Raw genomic sequence first — 19999 nt, 5'->3', positions numbered from 1 at the left:
TTTTAATTTAATGTTCCCAATTACAATTCACTTCCCAACCTTCTTGCAACCAAATGAGTAAAAGAAAGGATACAGAGCAGAGTTTTTGGAATGTTTTCCAACTCCTTAAAATAGCCTTGGGTCAAATGACTAGGAAGGAAGTGGGAGGGGCTTGCTGCCCTATTCCGTCTCACAGGAATGCATTGGAGAATTTTTTTTGGAAGGTTTTTCTCTTCTATCCTTTACCTAATCCAGCTAATTTTCAAACTCAGCATTTCTCTTGTTTGCTTTGACTACCATACCAAATTTGATCCCATTCTCTCTTTTCTTTTAGCAAGGGGTGGTGGTGGAGTTATCCTGCTGATGGACAGACAGATGTACCGCAAGAGCCTTGAATGCTTTTGCATAATATGTTTCCAACATTCCATTGAGTAACAAGATAAGGACAGAATGCTGAACATGGTTTCAAGATGTTTCTCCCCCCCCCCCCCAGTCTTTTAATAATAGCACCACTCTGAGTCCCATTCCTTTGTGCTCTTGAAGGTTATCCTGTAAGTGGATAAAAAGCCAGAGGCCTGAAATCCTTTGCAAAATTTGTTTCTAAACCGTTAAATTGAAAATATTAAAAAGGGTTCATCTAAATTCTGCATGTAAAGTGTATTCTTTTAGAACGTGAAATAAAGGCTGCTTTCTTTATTCAAATGAAAATTACATTGTCTAGCAATACTTTTCAGCAATTTGCCAAGGCTAAACTGTTTTGTCTTTCTTTTTGTTGGTGTTTTTCTCTCTCCCCACATTGCAGCTTTTAATGAGATCACCAGTTCATATATTTTTCTTTAGCTGCCTCTTGCTTTTGATGCTCTTCATGTTTTCTGACTTGTAGCCCTAGGGCTTACTTAAAAATCTCTCTGATTAATAATATTAAATAGCATTATGAATGTTTTCATTTTTGTTCCTGAATGTTTGTCATTTTCAGCTAAAGATCATGAGATTCTTAATGAATGTCATGATGATCTAATTCTCAATTCCATCACTTAAAATCAAACAGTTGATTAAAATGAGGACTTATAAATATTTCTGAATAAATATTTACTAAAATCAATGTGATGAATATTTTCTTTGCTACCTGCCAGGCTTCTGCACCAGTGTGATTTTTTTTTTAAAAAAAAGTTATTTTATTCCTATAACAAAACCATATAGATGGCTATCATGTGCAAAGCACATCTTTCATTTTAAGAAGGAGAACATGGGTACTTTTACAAAAGTAAAAGGATTGGTAGTTGCTTGGTACTGATTTAGAAACATGCCCATTGATCTGGAAAACAGATAAAGTCAATAAGGGTATGCCTGGATGCCAGAAGTTATAGGCATTCTCAGTAGTTAGCTTTCCAATAAATGAATGCTTTGTTCTTATCACACTCTCCATAGAGCCTTTTGTGAGCATGCCTACCAGTATTATATAATCTCAAAATTTCAAATAGTGGTTACTGCTAGTTAAGATACCCTATAGGCAAAATTCAGATTCTTGGCAAGCTTTGTCTGGATTTTCATTTAAATAGACCGTTTTCTCTAGGATTTACTATAAAGAACAAGTGGCAGTATTGTATGAATAATTCTAATTAACCATTTGTGTTTCCTTATGAGAGTTAAATAATTTGTTTCATTTGCTTTTTTTAATTATTCAGGGTGGTCCACAGAATGGCAAAACCATATGAATTTAACTGGCAGAAGCCAGTGCCTTCCTTTCTACAGGATGGAGCTATTTTTGACAGATACGAAGAGGTAAGGAGCTTATACAATATCTGAAAATACAGCTGGAAGCTGCATTCTGAGGGCAAATAATAGAAATCTGTTTCTGGTCATTACTGCATCAGAGAGGAATATCAAACACCACCTTTTTCTGAAAGTGGACACTGTGCAAGATAGGGGGGGAAAAGACTCATTTTGAGCTAAACCTAACTTAAGAATCCTAGTGGCCATGATACAGAGAAGAAAAAACCAAATTAGAGCTGTTCTCTTCCTCCAGAGTCCTACTCTCTAAGAAGAATTATAACTAATATTAATCCATATTATACATCTCTATATAAAGATTTTGAATGATTGTTCCCCTTCAGCAAACAGCCTTGGAAATGATAATAAATATTCCCATTCAACTTGGTGAATGTACATGTCTTTAAAAATGCTATTTTATGAATGCGCAGCAATTGAATTCCTACTTTTTTGCCATCCTTTTAAAATTCCTCATTGAAAAATGTCTGGAAAGAAAAGAATGTCCATAGACTACGGTGTAATGAAGTTCGGAAAGCCATAGAATCAAGGACAAAAATATATATAATATATAGGCAAGGGAGATAATTCAGTGATTTGCGTAAACATAAAAGGATAAAAAGAGGTCATCTCAAGGAATGTGTGAGGGAACATATTGCACTTCAAAAGATTAAAATGCAGAATGTTCTTTTATTTAACCATGGGATCAGCATTCCTTTTAGTAGTAGATAGTTTGTTTAACTGAATATAACTTGTCTGGCATTGTTTGATACTTTAACATGCATAAACGGAATCTCAAGCATTTGATAGATTAGCTGAACATTCTCTTTAATATGACAAGTAAGTAAAAGGCTGAAATCCCAATTACCCTCTTTGGTGATACAATTACCCCATTTTCTTAGCACTTTAAATAAAAAAGGTACTTTTAAAGATTTAAAGTCTGCTAAGATTGTTGCAAATCTCATTCCCAATAATTGTAGCATACAATAATAAAATGTAAGGAGCTTGCTGAATGATTTTTTCTTAGAAAAATATGTTCCAGTATTTACTTCCTCACCCCAAATATAAAAAATATCTATCTGGTATTAGAAATACGCAGACAATCTTTTCCAACAGGATGCAGTGCTTTAATACATGTGGAGGGAAATTATTTCCATGACACAAACCAAACTTCATATGTAATTCCTATGCAGGAATCAAGCAGACTGTTGCACTGAATGGTAGACGTGGGTAAACTTCCAACAGTTGCAATTTTACCTTGGATACAGTTTGTAAAATGGGTGGTTTCTTCATATCTCAATCAGAGAAATTTTCCAGTAATTGTTTTAAACTAAAAATTGGAATGAAATGTCAGATTTAGAAATCTCTCTCCAAAAATATCATTGGTGAGAACCCATCCCTGCTAATCTCTGGTGTAGAATACCCAAGTTCATAGAAAAGGTGGTGGTGGTGGTAATGATGACAATTACGTGCCATCAAGTTGTTGTCAACTCTTAGCAACTGCATAGACTTTCTTCATGATGTCCCTTACTTAATCCTTCAGCTTTTTCAACAATGCATCCATCACCTTTGTAACTGAGTCCATCCATCTTGCTGCTGGTTGCCTCTTCTTCTCTTTCCTTCTACCTTTCCCAGCATTACAGTTTTCTCTAGATTATGTATTCTTGCATAATGTATCTAAAGTAGGATAATTTGGGCCTGGGGAAAAGGTGAGCTATATCCTTAAGTCACTATAGAAATCTACTAGGACCTAAGAATATTCCTTCATAGGTAAAAGCTGTAAACCCAGTAGAGTACTTCATGATCATACTGTTTAACTCCATTGAGTAACATTTCTATAAAGATCATGTTGCTGCTTTAGTTATTCATTTAACATATTTTGTCTCTGAAATTGTTTGAAAAGGTGGCTAATTTGGATTCTAAATTCTTTCTTGCAGACCTGAGTATTTTGGGTTTCTCTTTCAACAGGAATCTTCTGTTTTTGAACCAGGCTGCCTCTTTAAAGTTGATGAATTTGGCTTTTTTCTATCATGGAAAAGTGAAGGAAAGGTAAAATTTACAATGATCACATGATTGATTGATTGATTGATTTTTGCTTCCTCTAACAAGCATAAGGTACAGTTCTAGCTGTTCTAGTGAGAGGCACTATTTCCATATATTAGGGCTTTAGATTATAATGCTCTAGCTTGTAATTTGTTGAGACAGCTCCTGTAATATCCTGCTACTACTATTGCATTGCTGTAGAGCGATTATGGGAATTGAAACTGAACAACTAGAGAACACCAGACTAGTTCAACTTATTAAAGGTATAATGATAAAGAAATATTCCAAAGATTATAATATTGGTTTGAAGGGAAGAAAATAATTTTCTGCCAATAATTTAGTTCCATTCATTAATAAGAAAAAGGGGAAAATGTATTTATGGATAGAAAGTGGTGTGTGTGTGTCTGTGTGTACTTGCAATCCTTGTTCTATATCTTCTAGCCATTCTTTACTTACCTCAGGTTTGTACCTGTATAGCAACAACTCATTTTTCCTCCTTTCATCTAATAATTCAGTATTGATCTTGCCACATTTTGTATAGTTGAATGTAGGAAATTATGATAGGGATGAGTGTGAATGAAGTTGCTGAATTTATTTTCTCTGGAGGTAATGGTGTAGCACTTTGAAACCTTGGCCAGGTGCTACTGAACTCCACCACCTAGCAACTTTCACCATTAGCACTGTGGAGTTCCCAGAAGAACCTCTGAAGAGCAAAAAAAATTCCCACCTTTCCACAGATGTCAACCTTTTCAGGTAGACCAGACAGAAAACATTGCCAAACAAAACAATTCTGCTTTGTTGAAAGCAGAGTTAATAGGACCTTGTAAGTCTGAAAGTACAATTCTTGCACCATCACTGATATAGCCTGATAACTTTGGGAGGGTCCCTTCTGGGCCTCTTGCTTTGCCCATTATGCATCAGGAGTGACCACTGTGTTGTGATCACTCCCTCCGCATCAGACCTCATCCACCATGACCAATGGTCAGATATGATGGCCTTTAGAGTCTGACAAATTCTAGAGAGCACAGGTTTTCCATGTTTGTTTTTGCTGACATTAATATAATATATACTGCCTGGTATTAATTAAGTTTGTGTATTTTTAAATGCTTAGCTGTTGGTGCATTTTCTATTTCAAGATACATGACATTGGCTGTTTGGCATTTATGATGTTCTTTTCTTTTCCAGGAAGGGCAAGTTTTAGAATGTTCCCTGATCAACAGTATTCGCTTTGGAGCAGTACCAAAGGTATTTCTGTAGTTTTGTTTTAAAGTATTGTTTTAAACAATTGCTATTGGCTTGAGGCCCAGGAATGGAAATTATCTTCTGTTTCAAGAACTTTGTACCCTTAAGGGTCAATGACTTTTTAATTTTGAAAAATTGGGCTGATGAAACTAACTTTTGGTGAAGATCAGATAATTTAGAAGTGTTTACATACAAAAGATATATTGCACCCATAGATCTGAGTTTTTTTAGTGGCAAATATTGAAGCATGTGCTGAAATTTTCCCATGTAAATCTCTGGCACTAAGAAGCTCTATCCTGATGCTTGCATTGTATCACAATCATTTAAAAATAAAATCTAGACCTTAAATCAAGGCTTCTTGATTCAGAATACCTTCAGACATTGATGGCTATGATCAGGATAATAATAAGTATTTTAATATACATTTGTTCTTTGGGATTCTGATTAAGATGGAACCATCCAAATAGGTTTTCTTGAATGGGATCAATAAACTGGAAGCTTCTACATCAAAATGACATGATTATGTTTGAGCAGGCCATCTGAAATTTATCTCGTTCCTTACCCCTGGCTTTTCTCTAGTCTGTCCATAGGGTAATGATAAATTTCACAGACTAATACTTTTTCATTCATGCTTCTAACATAATTTCCCCTTCTGCAGTGGGAGTATTGGTTAGTTTAGCTGGTGGTATAAAGATAACGCCTTCTGTGAATCTAAATTGTGTTCATACATTCATCCGAAGGCAGACAGATACAATATAGTCAAATGTTTATATATATATTTTATTGTGCCTTTATTATTTTTAAATAACTCAAGGCAGTGAACTTAATGTTCTTTCCTCCTCCTGTTTTCCCTCAAGCTTCACCTCGTTAGGTGATTGGGCTGAGAGAGAGTGACTGGATCAAAGTCACCCAGCCAACTTTCATGCCTAGAACTCACAGTCTCCTGGTTTCTAGGCCAGCATCTTCACCATTACACCAAACTTCAGAGAATGTAACCTAATCCTGTAATGATTAGTTGACCGTAGGTGATGGAATTTTCCTGTAAATGCAAAACAGTTTGCGAAAGCTAAATTTAATGTTACTTGAAAATCAACATTGCTCCCAGACAAATTACTCTTTGAAGTAGTGGCAATAAATAATCCTTCCCACCCACCCCCATTTCATTTGGTCAAGCAAACTAGAGTGTAAGTAAAACTTTACTTGAATGCTAAATATGAAGCAAGTGGCTCCAGAATGTGCTTTGTCTTTGTAAGTCTTTTATATGGACTTATTTTTAAAAGATCCCATGTTCTCATTTGAATAAGGAATAGAAGCCACTGATTTATTCCTAAGGTATCTTCTCCAACTTGGTGTCTCCCAGATGTTTTGGTATTATATGCTGTCTGTGGTTATGGGGAGTCTCAGTCATCCAGGTTATGGTTGTCCCAAAGGTGCTTTTTCAAGAGGCAACTGGACTTTCTGGTTTTTCTTTGAAGACAGAACTGAAGACGCTTCTTAGATGAGAAGAGAGATGTCTTCAAAGAAAAGCCAGAAAGCCCAGTTGCCTCTTGAAAAAGCACCTTTGGGACATGCTGTCTGGCGAGTAGCAGCATATATGGAAGGTGTCAGTTGGGGAAGTGAATCCCAAGGTACACTGTTTTTTCTCTCCAATAACTATGATCGGAGTATTTCACTTGGGTAAGGTTACTGCATCCAGAACCCAAGAATTATTGTTACTACTTCACAGGCAGAATGTAAATAAACCCCTATCAGTTAACTTATGTGACTATGATCTGTGTATACTATTACCTGCCTAAGTAGAAAATGAAATACTTCTAAACATGTGCTTGGAATAATGGCAAAAATATAAAGAAGGTAAATAGAAACAAGAAATGCTTATGGGTGAAAATGAGCAATATATTTTCTTTTCTTTAATCCATGAGGTTTTTTTTTCAAGCAATTAATTTTGTCCAACAGGATCCAAAAATATTAGCTGCCCTTGAAGCTGTCAGTAAAGCAGAAAATGAACTTGAAGGACGGATAGTTTGTGTCTGTAGTGGCACTGATCTGGTGAACCTCAACTTCACATACATGGTAGCGGAAAGCACTGAAGACGCTAAGGTACTGCAGCTAAAGATAGCTTTGGTGTTTTGTGGCATTATTGTTCCATGTAAATCCCTAGTATTTAAGAGGTTGGCAAGTATTAATCTAAACACAGATCTTTTGACATCAATGGCAAAAATGAGCTAATCCGATTACTCAGCTGAATTGGTGCGCTGCTTTTCAAATTATCTGGGTGTTTTTTCTGTGTGGGAAAAATGTGTGACAATTAGGAAATGTGTAGATGTGTGATAAGCAATTACACTGCAGTGAGAGATGTAATCTGTAACCCTTTGAACTAGAAGTCATGAGGACTGACTTCAAATTTATACACAAGATCATAATCTGCACTTTCTTAAAAATATATTGTGTTTAATGATAGGAAGGGCTGTACAGTAAGGAAGGATAAACTGTCTGATATTTGATTAATGGAAGTAACAAAACAAAATTCAGCCACTGAATTGCTGACCCTAAGTTTAGGGTCCTTGAAAGTATATGTGTATATCTATGTCTGTGTGTATTCCATGCAAACTGCTTATCCATGTTACAGAGGCAGAGTGGCAGAGCAATTTTTACAGCTGCTGTTTTCCTTCTTCACTTATGGAAAAGTGGTAATGAGACAGTTCAGAAACATGTTCAAGGTGGATCAGGTGATGCTCTGAATTCATTAGATCCCAAGGCACTTTTCCCAGAACTGCTCTAGTATTAGAAAGAAACACTATAGTTGCTCTGCATGAAGTAGAAAGATTATATTTTCAAAAAGATGCTACTTCAGGGACTATTAAGTAAATGCAGATAATCTGCCAGAAGAAAGAGAAGCTTAATTTAATGTCCATGATAATTTAATAGCATCTTAAACCAAAGAAGGTTTTACAAAACAACGATTAACCTTTAATGCACAGTATTACATTTCATGTTTAATTCGAATAAGAAGATAAGAATATATTGTTATGAAAACATTATATATAGACTTTAAGGTACAGCAAGTGTTGTTCATTGTAAAGTGCTCCAGTTTTTCTTATTTTAAAGGACAGCTGCATAATAGTGTTGTTTTCCAGTATTCCAATATTTGAGGGGTTGTCACAAAGAAAAGACGGTCAACCTATTTTCCAAACCACCAGAAGGCAAGAAAAGAAACAATGGATGGAAACTAATCAAGGAGAGAACCAACATAGAACTAAATATTTTTTTAGAAATTTCCTAATAGTGAGAACTATTGACCAGCGGAACGACTTGCCCTTGGAAATTGTGGGTGCTCCATCTCTCAGGGCTTTTAAGAAAAGACTAGACAGCCACCTGTCTGAAATGGTTTAGGGTTACCTGCTTGAGCAGGGGGCTAGAAGACCTCCAAGGTCCCTTCCAGCTCTATTTTGATTGATCTTTATATGTAAAAATAATATTTTATAAGATTAAGTGAGAAGCATGAGGTCCTTCAGGTGTTGTTGGATTACAAATTATCCAGTATCAATTTCCCAATAATAAAACAAGTCAGAAATGGTATTTCAATGATGTTAGACAATAGTATTTATGCAGAAATCTAAGAATTGCATAATTCAAGGATTAGCATTGAATATTAAACTCGGTTTGAAAAACCTGGCAGTTCCTAGATTCTGCCTGAGAGTATATTTTCCCAGAGAACAGAGAATAAAGGCAAATGCAGATATAGGCTGTCCTAACAGAAGTTCTTCCAGTAAAGAAAAACCTTGTGTAACATTGATTTGAAATAGGGTTAAAGGATAGTGAGTTAATGAATTTTGAAGAGTCAGGTACTCCTACATTTTATGAAACCAAGTCTTTAACTAAACTCTGTGTGCAACAAACGGTAGCCAAGATGAGAATGTGGGTAAAGTAACATTTCATTGCTGCTTGTACACAGTGTTTCTGTTTCTGATAGTCTTTTCTTACATATTTTTAGCTACATCTGTTCCACAATATTAGGTTGTCCTTTGTAACAATGCAAACCAGCCCCCTTAATGTTTCCTTGCTTTATGCCTCTCGTTCTGTTCTCCTAGACTTTTCAGAAATCATATTAATTTGAAATTGCATTTTCACATTCATGTATTTTTTCCAAATGTGTGATACCACTTTAACATATTCATCACGTTAGATCAAGAAGGCTTTGGACAATCATTCCGCATTGGTGTGAATTATTTGTCAGAGTATAGAAAGTGCATCCAAAATACTCAGGCACACTTATGTCAAATTTGCAAGATTGAAACTGAAGCTGCTTTTAATTGTGTGTGTGTGTGTGTCTGTGTCTGTGTAAAACATGCTCAGTATATAACATACTCAACCTATATTTTCATATATATTGAATAGCTATGGATAAATTTATGCTTGTGCATTTTTTTTGAGTTAAATTGTTTGTCCTCAAATCCACTACTGCTGAACAAAGTTTATTTATCATCTGAGAAAGTAAAGTAAAAAATTTAGGACTAGAGCACAGATAAGATGCCCCAACATTTGCTTGGGTCTAGATGATTATTAATTTTCAGTGGTAAACTCTTTTGGGAATGGTCTTTGTAAGACATGCACAAGTAATAAACTTAATAATAGTAGATACAAGATAAACTGAAGATAAGATTTTCAAAACTGAAACCAGAATGGTGTACATAGGAACTGAGAAGGTGTGAAAAGCTGAAGTGGACAGCCATTTATCCAAAAAGGTACAGGCCCTACAAGGTCTCCTGTTTGAGCAGGAGGCTGTAATGTAGTGTTTCATCCCAATTTTATCTTCCCATCCCAGCCTGGTTAGTCAGGGACAGTATGCTGTAGATCCTGTGGGTTAAAATTTTTTGACTGGTGGGATCCAAGAAGAGAAATTTCTTTGCCATTACCCCTGCCTTCTGGAACACTTTGATCTCAGAGATAAGGCACCTCTTCTGGCCTTCAGAAAGAACTGATCGTACCATTTGTTGTGGAGGTCAAAGAGTGCTATGTGATCCTTGGGAGGGTTGGTTTTGTGAGGGTGTTCTCTTATTAACTTATTAACTTTATAACAATTATAGCCCTATCTTTTAAATTTTGTTTTATCTTTGTTCTTATTTATGCTTTTATACTATGTATTTTTTAATTGTAAACTGCCTGCAGCCAATTAGTTGAGATGGGTGGTATAGAAATGTGATAAATAAATATCTGTAAGATGCTGATTCTATTTGTGATGCACATCTTCTCATACTTTTCTGAAGCAAAGTAGGTATTTATTTTTAAAACTGATGTATATTAGTTTGAACTGTGTAAAATTTCTGCAGCACATATAGAAGGTAACCAACTGGAAGGAAACTGTTTAGTTACAGTCTGAGATGAGATAGGATGGATTAAAATTCTGCTTGATATCGCCAGATGACGGCATTAATTATACCGTAAATGAGTAAAGTCATTGAGTAAAGTATGTATGTAAAATTGGAGAGATCTTATTTTGGATTATTAGATAGCCAAGGATCTTACTTTGTGGTGTTTATAGGTTATGATATGAATGGATAGAGAAGTCCAAGCAGAAAGGGTAGATTATATAAAAATGGGATTATAGTTAGTACTCTCCTTGCTTACCTTTTTAGCTGTTCTATGCATTCAGAGCTTGTTCATGGGAGACATTAGTTTTTACACAATTATTAATTATGGAAAGAGGTAATAAGAGTATTTATAAGGTAGCTACAATATTGGTAGATACTAAATTGTGGATTCAGAATTCTCTACTTCTTCATGTGTCACTTCTGTAAAGTACAGGTCTCCATAATTTATTTTCTTAAAATCAAGGTTGCAATATTATTTTAGAGAAATATCAACATATTTTTCTTCCCCAATTTCTGGACAATTCTGCAACTGTATTATATTCCAAACCTCTGCTGACACCTGGTGGTGCAACTTTGGAAGAAATGTATAAGTCTTTCATTTTTAAAACAAGAGGCTACTTTTTTTAAGACTTTTTTTTAGTCTTTCATATGCTGCAAAAAACACTCGCTTTTTGTAATGGGAGATTATTTTGACAATTTTGTATTTGTACTTCAAATATATGAATTCAGTATCATGATTTACAGAAGAGAAGTCATCTGTATAAAACAAGCTTTTTTCAATAGGAGAAAGTCAGAGAGAGAGATAATTGTTTTCTTATTTGACAGAATAGTAATTAGCATATAAATCCTAATTTGTAACTATTAATTAGTTAAAATAGTTTATAAATTAGTTAGCTCTGAATGCCATCAAACATCTGGGAGGGGGGGAATTATTAGATATTTCTATACATGGAAGTCCCAGCAAAAATTGTGCCAAATGTCTACTGATAAAACTATCATTGATCTTTTGCCCTTACAGGTAGTCCTCAGTTTATCTCAATTGCCACCAGAATATCAGTCACTAAACTGATATATTAAGTGAGTCATCATGTGACTGAACCAATTTTATGTCTTTTACTACAGTTGTTAAGCAAATCATATGATTTTTAAATGAATCTGGCTTCTCCAATTGATGCTACGTGTCAGAAATTGGCTAATCTTGCAAACTGCTATCACATGATCATAAGAAACTGTGATTGATTGTAAATGCAGACTAGTCACCAAGTCCCTGAGTTATAACCACATGATCTGGAGGATAGTGTGATATTCGTAACTTTAAGGACAGGTCATAAATAATTTTTTAAAATATTGTCATTAAACGGCATAAATTGAGAATTACCTGTAATTGATTGAGAATGTAGTCCAATGACCTCATCATAAAAATGAGCTATTTATGCATTAAAATGATTTCTAATTTTAGAAGTATACAAAGTTTGGAATGGATAAATCCATCAATAAATCTCATTCTTTCTTCTCTTCCTTCCTCTTTGGTAACTGGATTACCAACTTTATTAATTACTGTATGTTACAAGTATTCTAATAGTAACCCTGCTTATACCAATTTAATTTATACCAATCTAGAAAGGCTCTGTGCTCATGGCTTATTTTTGGGCTACCTACATTGCTATTAAATTCAGATGTGTATTAAATTCTGAGTTACACTGTACAAAATCTGAAAATCATAAAATATTTTATATAGGTAAAAAGGGGAAGGGAGCACTATTTTACATAGATGAATAGAAAAGGATGGGAACATTATTTAACAGAATATTGATTTACAATTGCCTTCAATTCAGCTAATAGTATCATAAATAAATTTGCTTAATGGTAAGCAGAAGATATCAGCAACAGATATTTGGGTGTTCACCCAAATTATTAATGAAAAGATTAATAAAACACTTGATTTGTTAATTGTAAGATGTAAAACTTTAGCTGTACCATTGTGGTTTTTTTACAAAATAATAAACAAATCTCCACTGAATTTCTATTTCTTTATTAGATTTTTAGCCTGCCTTTATTTCTTAATAAGTAAACCAAGGTGGCAAACATACTTAATATTCCTTCCTCCTCCTATTTTCCCTGTGAGGTGAGTTGGACTGAGAGAGAGTGACTGGTCTGGAGTAACCCAAACAGCATTCATTCCTGAGGCAAGGCTAGAACTCACAGTCCGCTGGTTTCAAGGCCAGCATTTTAACCACTGGACTTTTTCCCTTGTGAGACGTCACAGTGGTAATATTTTTTTCCAAATGTGATCATTGTTCTGGGAAACATGATAGTAAATATTGTGAACTCACCGAAGTAAGTCACATTCCCCTTCCCAATCATTTTCCTTTCTGTAGTACAGATAACCCTTTACTTACGACCACAATAGCAATAGCAATAGCAGTTAGACTTATATACCGCTTCATAGGGCTTTCAGCCCTCTCTAAGCGGTTTACAGAGTCAGTATATCGCCCCCAACAATCCGGGTCCTCATTTTACCCACCTTGGAAGGATGGAAGGCTGAGTCAACCTTGAGCCCGTGAGATTTGAACCGCTGAACTGCAAATAACAGTCAGCTGAAGTGGCCTGCAGTACTGCACCCTAACCACTGCGCCACCTCGGCTCTCCAATGGATCCCAAAATTTCTGTTGTTAAATGAGATATTTCTTAAGTGAATTTTGCCCCATTTTACGACCTTTCTTGCCACTGTTACGCCAATTACTGCAATTGCTAAATTAGTAACTCAGTTGTTAAGTGAATCTAGCTCACCCATTGACTTTGCTTATAGAAGTTTGCAAAAAGTGATCTCTTGTCCCTAGAACACTGCAGCTGTCATAAATATGAGTCAGTTGCCAAGCATTTGAATTTTCATCATGTGACCATGAGGTTGCAGCAACCGTCATAAGTGTGAAAAAGGCTGTAACTTACTTTTTTCAGAGCCATTGTAACTTCAAATAGTCAGTAAACAAGCTATTGTTAAGTCTAAGACTACCTTTATGGGGAGAAACCTGTTAGGTGGTATATCTATGGATTGTAAGAAGATTGTGTATTGTTTGATGTGCATTGAATACGTGAAAAATTTTCCAAGTAAGTCTAGAGCTGATATATAAGCACTACTAATTATTCTAACTTGTGTTACTCAAAGGTGTTTCTGTAGTTATATTGCTTTTAAATTGATTGATTGGGTGGTCACTATGTGCACTTGTTTATTTTTTTGTCTTTCAGCAATGGATTGATGGACTCAGATCAATTATAGGTAACTTCAGAGCCAACAATGTCTGTCCCACAACATGCCTCAAGAAACAGTAAGCTTTATTCCCCTCACCTCTTCAATTACGATGTTGTTCCTTTTACCTGTTTCTTGATGTGCATTTTAAAAACCTCCCTTTCCTTATTTGGCACAACAAGAAATAAATACCTGGATAAACTGCAGAAGACATTCCCCAACGATACAAACATCCATGAGAAATGTGGTATTAATTTATTCCTCACATTTTTTTCCACAAATAAAATATGCCCCCAAAGTTCAAAAGTTAAGGGAGTTTACTGCTGGATTTTATGAACTGTTGAGAGAGGCAGTTTTAATTATTAGCTTTGCCTGAATTTTTCTTGGTTCAGGAGGGAGAATGGCTGTTCACTTACATACAAATATTCTTATTTCATATGGATCCAGAGCTGAATTATTCTTTGATTTATGAAACTTCTCAGAGAATATTTCAAAACATTAGAAAATGCATCTGAGACCAAATACTTCGTTGTAATCTTTCTACCCTGCTCAGATTACCCTCGAGTATATTTCTATGCTTTGTAAGCCCTCTTTTTCATTTCTTCAAAAAGAAAGCTAAAAGATTTAGTAGCAACAAATTTGAAAAGATTTTTCTAGTCCTTCCCAGTTTCCTTAAATGCTATTTCCCCTCAGAAACTGTTGTTGCTCTCCAAGCAGTAGAAGATACAATTTCTTAATATATATGGAGATTCTCAGTCAAACATGTGATGATTGTCCCAAAGGTGTTTTTTCCAAAAGACAACTGGACTTTTCTTTGTTTTTTCTTTGAAGATGTTCTACCTCATCCAGAACTGAAGTAGTTTCTTGATGAGAAATGATACTTCTTCAAGGAAAAAAACAATCACCTTTCGGAAAAAGCACCCTTGGGAATACAAGTCCTCAGGATGCATAATAGTCTTAAAGAGAGATTTAGAGCAGAAGCATCTGAGGAAATTCTGGAACCTCTTTACTCATCTTTCAACCCTCCATTTGCTCTAAAACGACTTGGAATATCTTTGCTTGATGTAGGAAGAACCCTTGGGGGATTTAGCTGAGCTGTATATAGTATATGGTTCCAGCATCATTGTCATTTCTATATTCCAAAATGTTAGGCTGAATGACTTGCCACAGAGCATCTCTGCTGTGGATGACAGAGGTTATTGTAGAATATATCTGAAAAACAAGTTGTAGAAGTAAATTGAAGTAAGTGTTGGATACACAGACACACTAAGCCCCCCTTACATCACCCATTAGCTTTTAGCACCCTTTCAGTAAAGACCTCCAGAGAGTGCAGAAATTCCTGCTTTTCTTCATTCAAGGGACTTCAAGCGTATCTCATGCCACCTTTCCGTTATTCACATTGCTCATGGAACATGGAAACGCCAACATATTTGCTCTCTGGAGAGTGAGAATATGTGTAGAGTAACCAGCATTGCCTCTTCTCACTCATAATATGTAGTACATAGCTATTCAAACAAATGTTATCAAAAGTGCTTCAGTAGTTGCTTTATTTCTTCGATGCTAAAAAACATTTCAACTGAAGCTTTCCATCCATTACAGCAGAATTAAATATTTCATGTGTATTAAATTGTGTTCATTCTAGCATGACTGTAAAGGAAGGCATTAAAGAAGGCGTGATAACAGAATGATAGTAGTCAGAGGAAATAATTTCCCTCTTTTTCCCAATTTGTCCAAAAGTTTGGAGCATTTTCATTCAATTAGAACTTTTAGAATAGTGTCAAAGATACTTGTAGCCAGCATGTGGTTAATGTCTTTCAATAACCTAAGGACATGTTACAAACATGCAGAGCCACAAAGCACAATTTCAGAAGTTGTTTTCTAGTGTTCACACACACTCCCTCCAACCACAAAATAATAAGAATAATAATGATAGAAACAAAAATGAGAGGGCTGTGTGAAGCAAATCATTTCCATTCTCTTTTTTAAAACTGCCCATTCAACCCTGGAAAAATGACCTGAAATGGCAATAACATTTAGCAGTGAATTTTCAGGCTATGGGGGAAAGGGGCTTTAAAGGGCAGGGTTATGGGTCAGAATAGCAGCAGTTTGTATTTTAAAAATAGGTGGAAAATGTCAATTGTGTTACTTTCATTGGTATTATGATATCACTGCATGGTCTCCTGTCCCCTCCAGAAGGCTAAGAGACAGAGTGAGCTGTGGCCCATTGCTCATCTCTGTTTTAGAATCCCAGGGTTCATTGTAAAATAGAATAATAGCTCAGCTGCAACTGACTTTCATTAGTCTGACTTTTTCTGCCCAAATTTCAGAAAGCTGCCTCTCACCTTCTCTGATCAAACAGAGTTTATGTCAAGCCCCTTTAAGGCTTCTTTACACCAATAGTAGGAAATTAGTCTTGTGAGTGACAAGCAACAATTTGTCTTTTGTAAAATGCAAGAAGGCATGAAAGTTAACATTTGAACATTTGACTCAGTTCTTACATAACTTCATGTGTAAATTGCTTGAACTTTTAAAGCCCCACTTTGCAATTAATCCTTCTACAGTTCATCTTACAAAATGAAAATATAAAAAATGAGTTTTTATTGGATTATTTTGGAAAAAGTCTAATTGGTTTTTTTCCCCCTTCTAGCTGGATGAAATTGGCATTTTTGACTAACACTAATGGCAAAATTCCAGTTAGAAGGTAAGCTTCAAATGTGGGGTGATGCAGGCATTGTATGGATGTGAAATTAAAATAAATAACAATCACAACTCAGAAAGTCCATTAGAAGCAATATAGTTTAACAGTCTGTTGACTAAGGTAAAGCGCTGTAATCTGTGCCTAGCATCTATGATTCAACAATATTTTCTATCCTGGTCGGATGTTGTTCAAAAGCGAATAGTGAAATAAACAATGCATACACTGTATAACCCTGCTAGAGAAACCTCCGTTATTTGGGGGATAGAATTGAAATCTAATAGAAATAGCATAACCATTTAGCCCTCTAAAACACCTTTGCTAGAATTAGGAAATTATTAATCCTATATATTCAGAAGAAAGGTAGGTTCTTAAAAATGTTTTGAAGTAAAAATCTCATATGCCTTTTTACTTTCCATGCTGGCTTAGATACTGTATAGCATCTGAACAGCATCCTGGTATTTACCCCAGTTACAGAGCTAAGCACTGCAAATCATTAAAGTTATGGCTCAAATAAGTTATTTGAAGTGTTTGCTCAGGTTGTTATTGAATGTACTACTGATAATTCAAGAAATTACTATAATCATTGTAGAACTATAATAATGACGGGGACCTGCAATTCTCCAAATCTGCAGCTCTCAGCAGTTATAGCAGTTTAGATCATCTTTGATCTAAAAAGACAAATAGTGGAATTTAGCTGTAAATTGTATAAATGCTGGTGTTGCTATTTAGTTCAATGCAGTGGTGGGTTGCAGGCGGTACACCCCGGTACGGGCATACCGGTGCCTGCCGGGAGCACCGGGTACCGTTCTGGTACAGTGCTCCAGAGGGCCCACCCGCCCACCTAATCTGTATTTGAGCTCTTCAGCGCTTCTGTGCACTTGCACGGAGCGTACAGTGCCTGCGCGACACTCCGCCGAGTAGCTGGAGTGTTGCGGAGCGTCGCAGGAGGTAAAGACACATGCATCCATTGCGCGCATGTGCGCATTCAAATTGGACAAAAATTACAAACTATCCTAGTGATGTACTTTACTGCCTTTGAGGTTGCCACTGCTATACCTAAATACAGATCTTTTGACCCATAATTTGTTTGCGGTATTATTCATGCCAAAGAGTGCTAGTTGATCTTTTAGGGCAAAAGTATAGGCGGTATAACATACCATATTTTTCGGAGTATAGGACACACCGGAGTATAAGACGCAGCAATGTTTTGAAGAGGGAAAATTTTTTTTTGCACTCTGCAAACCTCCCCAAAACGGCCCGTTTTTCACAAAAACAGTCCCATTCCCCCCCCCCAAAAGACATGAATAGCCTTTAGGGAGTTTGCAGAGTGCTCCTGGGGGCTGAGGGTGTAAAATTGGGCAAAAAGGGCCATTTTTTGCTCAATTCTGCCCTCCCCAGCCCCCAGGTGCTCTCTAAAAGCTTCCTAGAGGCTGTGCACGTCCATTATGGTGAAGGGGGCAGGGTTTTGGGAGGCAAAAAAATGCTGTATTCAGTGTATAAGACGCACCCAGATTTTCAGCCTCTTTTTTGAGGGAAAAAGTGCATCTTATACTCTGAAAAATACGGTAAATAAATTGACCACTGTTGTTCAAATGGGTATGGGCCTTATGCAGCAACCAGCCCATGAATGTAATAAGGCTAAAGCAAACAACTAGTAATCATTCAACCACATATCCAGCATCAGTGGATTAGACTATCTTTTTATTCTAGTGTATGGAAACAAGAGAACAAGTTCTGAACTGTATGGAGACCAGACATCACTGTAAAAATCTCTTTGGAGTGAAAAGTTGACTTTTCAAAAAAAAATGTTGAGAAAAGTTCATTCACAGTGAAAGAAATTTGAAGTGAGATTGGCCAAGGGTTATTTTTAGGACACGATGTGAAAAGGTTTCTTAGATCACACCCATATTTGCAAAGGTTGACTAATAATGCTACATACGAAATCCCTGTGTTCATGATATAATTCTTGATCAGCGGGGATTTCTCTAGAGCGATGAAGAATGTATGAAAACACAAAAGCGGAGAGAAAAAACAGGCTGTGGCAGCAGATGTCAAAGTTTAAGAAAACAACAACAAAAGGAAATGTCTATGGAGATTCTCAGTTATCTAGGTCATGGTTGTCTCAAAGGTGCTTTTTCAGGAGGCAACTGGACTTTCTTGGGGATTTTTTTTGAAGATGTTTTGCTTCTTATCAAAGAAGCTTCTTCGGCTCTGGAACAGGAATTACAGGAAGCTTTTGCACTTCACTTTGAGATGCAAACAACACAGATTCATTCCCAACATCCTCTATCTTCAATAGTGAAAGGACACAGGGCAGAAAACATCCTACAGCCAGGAAGGTTCCGTACACATTTGCACTGCTCGGGTGACCCTGAGGACACAGATAGACCTCCAAACAGCCTCAACAACTCTGTAAGGGAATGGAAGTGACCAGCTGTCTGCAAGGAATATAAATCCTTCCACTCCCCACCATCCAGTCAGAGCTGAAGAAGCTTCTTGAATGAGAAGCGAAACATCTTCAAAGAAAAACAAGAAAGTCCAGTTGCCTCTCGAAAAAGCACCTTTGGGACAACAAAAGAAAATATTTCATTTACACTAAAACCAAAATGTGGGAATAATTAACAAAAAAAAATCATAAAGGATGCTTGAAAGCTTTGTTTTTCAGCTTTCTTTCAGAAGGGTAAGTGTGAACAGTCTCCCAGTCTTCAATTTGCTAAAACAGAAACTCCTCCTCTGTGAGAGGACACAAGATCCAAATTATAGTCTTTCTTCAAACTTCAGCCTTCTCATAAAATCTTTGGATTTATTCCCTTATTGTATCTAATCTATGTAGGTATAGTTTTCTATATTAATATCTTCCCCTGTTATCCCTGGTTCATGAATGTTCACACTCACTCAAAACTACAGATTAGATATATGGTAATGGATGTGAAAATTAGGTGATGAATTGTTTATTTACCCAAATAAAAGTGTAATGTTCTTGAAGAGATACTTTACACTGTCAATACAGAAAGTCATTAATGAACTATTGTCATCTCAGTAGAGGACATGTGATGTAGCTCTGATTATGAGATTACCAAAGTTCTGGAATAATTTAATTCTCTCTCTCTTTTTTTCTAGCATTACCAGAACGTTTGCGTCAGGTAAAACTGAAAAAGTGATATTTCAGGCACTTAAAGAATTGGGTCTTCCCAGTGGAAAGGTATTTAAATTTAATTTTCAAGAATTAATGGTTTCAAGATGGGTATTATGAATCTAAAACAGTTAATGGCTGCAGTTGATTATTCAGTATCACTTCAAAAATAATTCATTAGCAGTTTGTTCATTGTTAACATCTATGCTAATTAGAATTAGAATATTTTAAAGCAGAAGCTATATACTACACACATAAAATAATGTACATTATTGCTGTAATAGTAGAGAACGGTTGAATTATTTGCTTCCATCTGTAATGAATATATTGTAAATTCTTCCATTGCTAAATCAGTACTTATCCAACCTGCTATATATTAAGCTTTATTTTACTTTCAGAATGATGAAATAGAGCCTTCAGCTTTTACTTTTGAGAAGTTTTATGAACTAACCCAGAAGATATGTCCTCGTACCGATATAGAGGAGCTTTTTAGAAAAATGTAAGTTACTCTACACAAT

General features: G+C 35.8%; 1 protein-coding gene across 5 annotated transcripts in view; it reads left to right on the top strand.

The window, feature by feature from the left end:
• The window catches only part of PLCB4 (phospholipase C beta 4), a 164911-nt gene that overhangs the window by 87999 nt on the left and 56913 nt on the right, over positions 1 to 19999 (top strand). For all 5 annotated transcript variants that reach the window (XM_087716870.1, XM_087716868.1, XM_087716869.1 and 2 more), the window contains 8 exons: positions 1665 to 1761; positions 3715 to 3795; positions 4975 to 5034; positions 6988 to 7131; positions 13650 to 13729; positions 16298 to 16351; positions 19469 to 19550; positions 19880 to 19980. In XM_087716870.1, coding sequence (XP_087572996.1) covers positions 1678 to 1761; positions 3715 to 3795; positions 4975 to 5034; positions 6988 to 7131; positions 13650 to 13729; positions 16298 to 16351; positions 19469 to 19550; positions 19880 to 19980 — 686 coding nt within the window. In that variant the 5' untranslated portion in view covers positions 1665 to 1677. The remainder of the gene's footprint in view (positions 1 to 1664; positions 1762 to 3714; positions 3796 to 4974; positions 5035 to 6987; positions 7132 to 13649; positions 13730 to 16297; positions 16352 to 19468; positions 19551 to 19879; positions 19981 to 19999) is intronic.

Source organism: Thamnophis sirtalis, unplaced genomic scaffold (genome assembly GCF_051295495.1).
Source record: "Thamnophis sirtalis isolate CommonGarterSnake01/CBP01778 unplaced genomic scaffold, rThaSir2_p1.2 scaffold_5, whole genome shotgun sequence".
In the NCBI taxonomy this organism is placed as follows: domain Eukaryota; kingdom Metazoa; phylum Chordata; class Lepidosauria; order Squamata; family Natricidae; genus Thamnophis; species Thamnophis sirtalis.
Note: the sequence above shows the minus strand (reverse complement) of the source record. Positions and strands in the feature narration are given on the sequence as shown.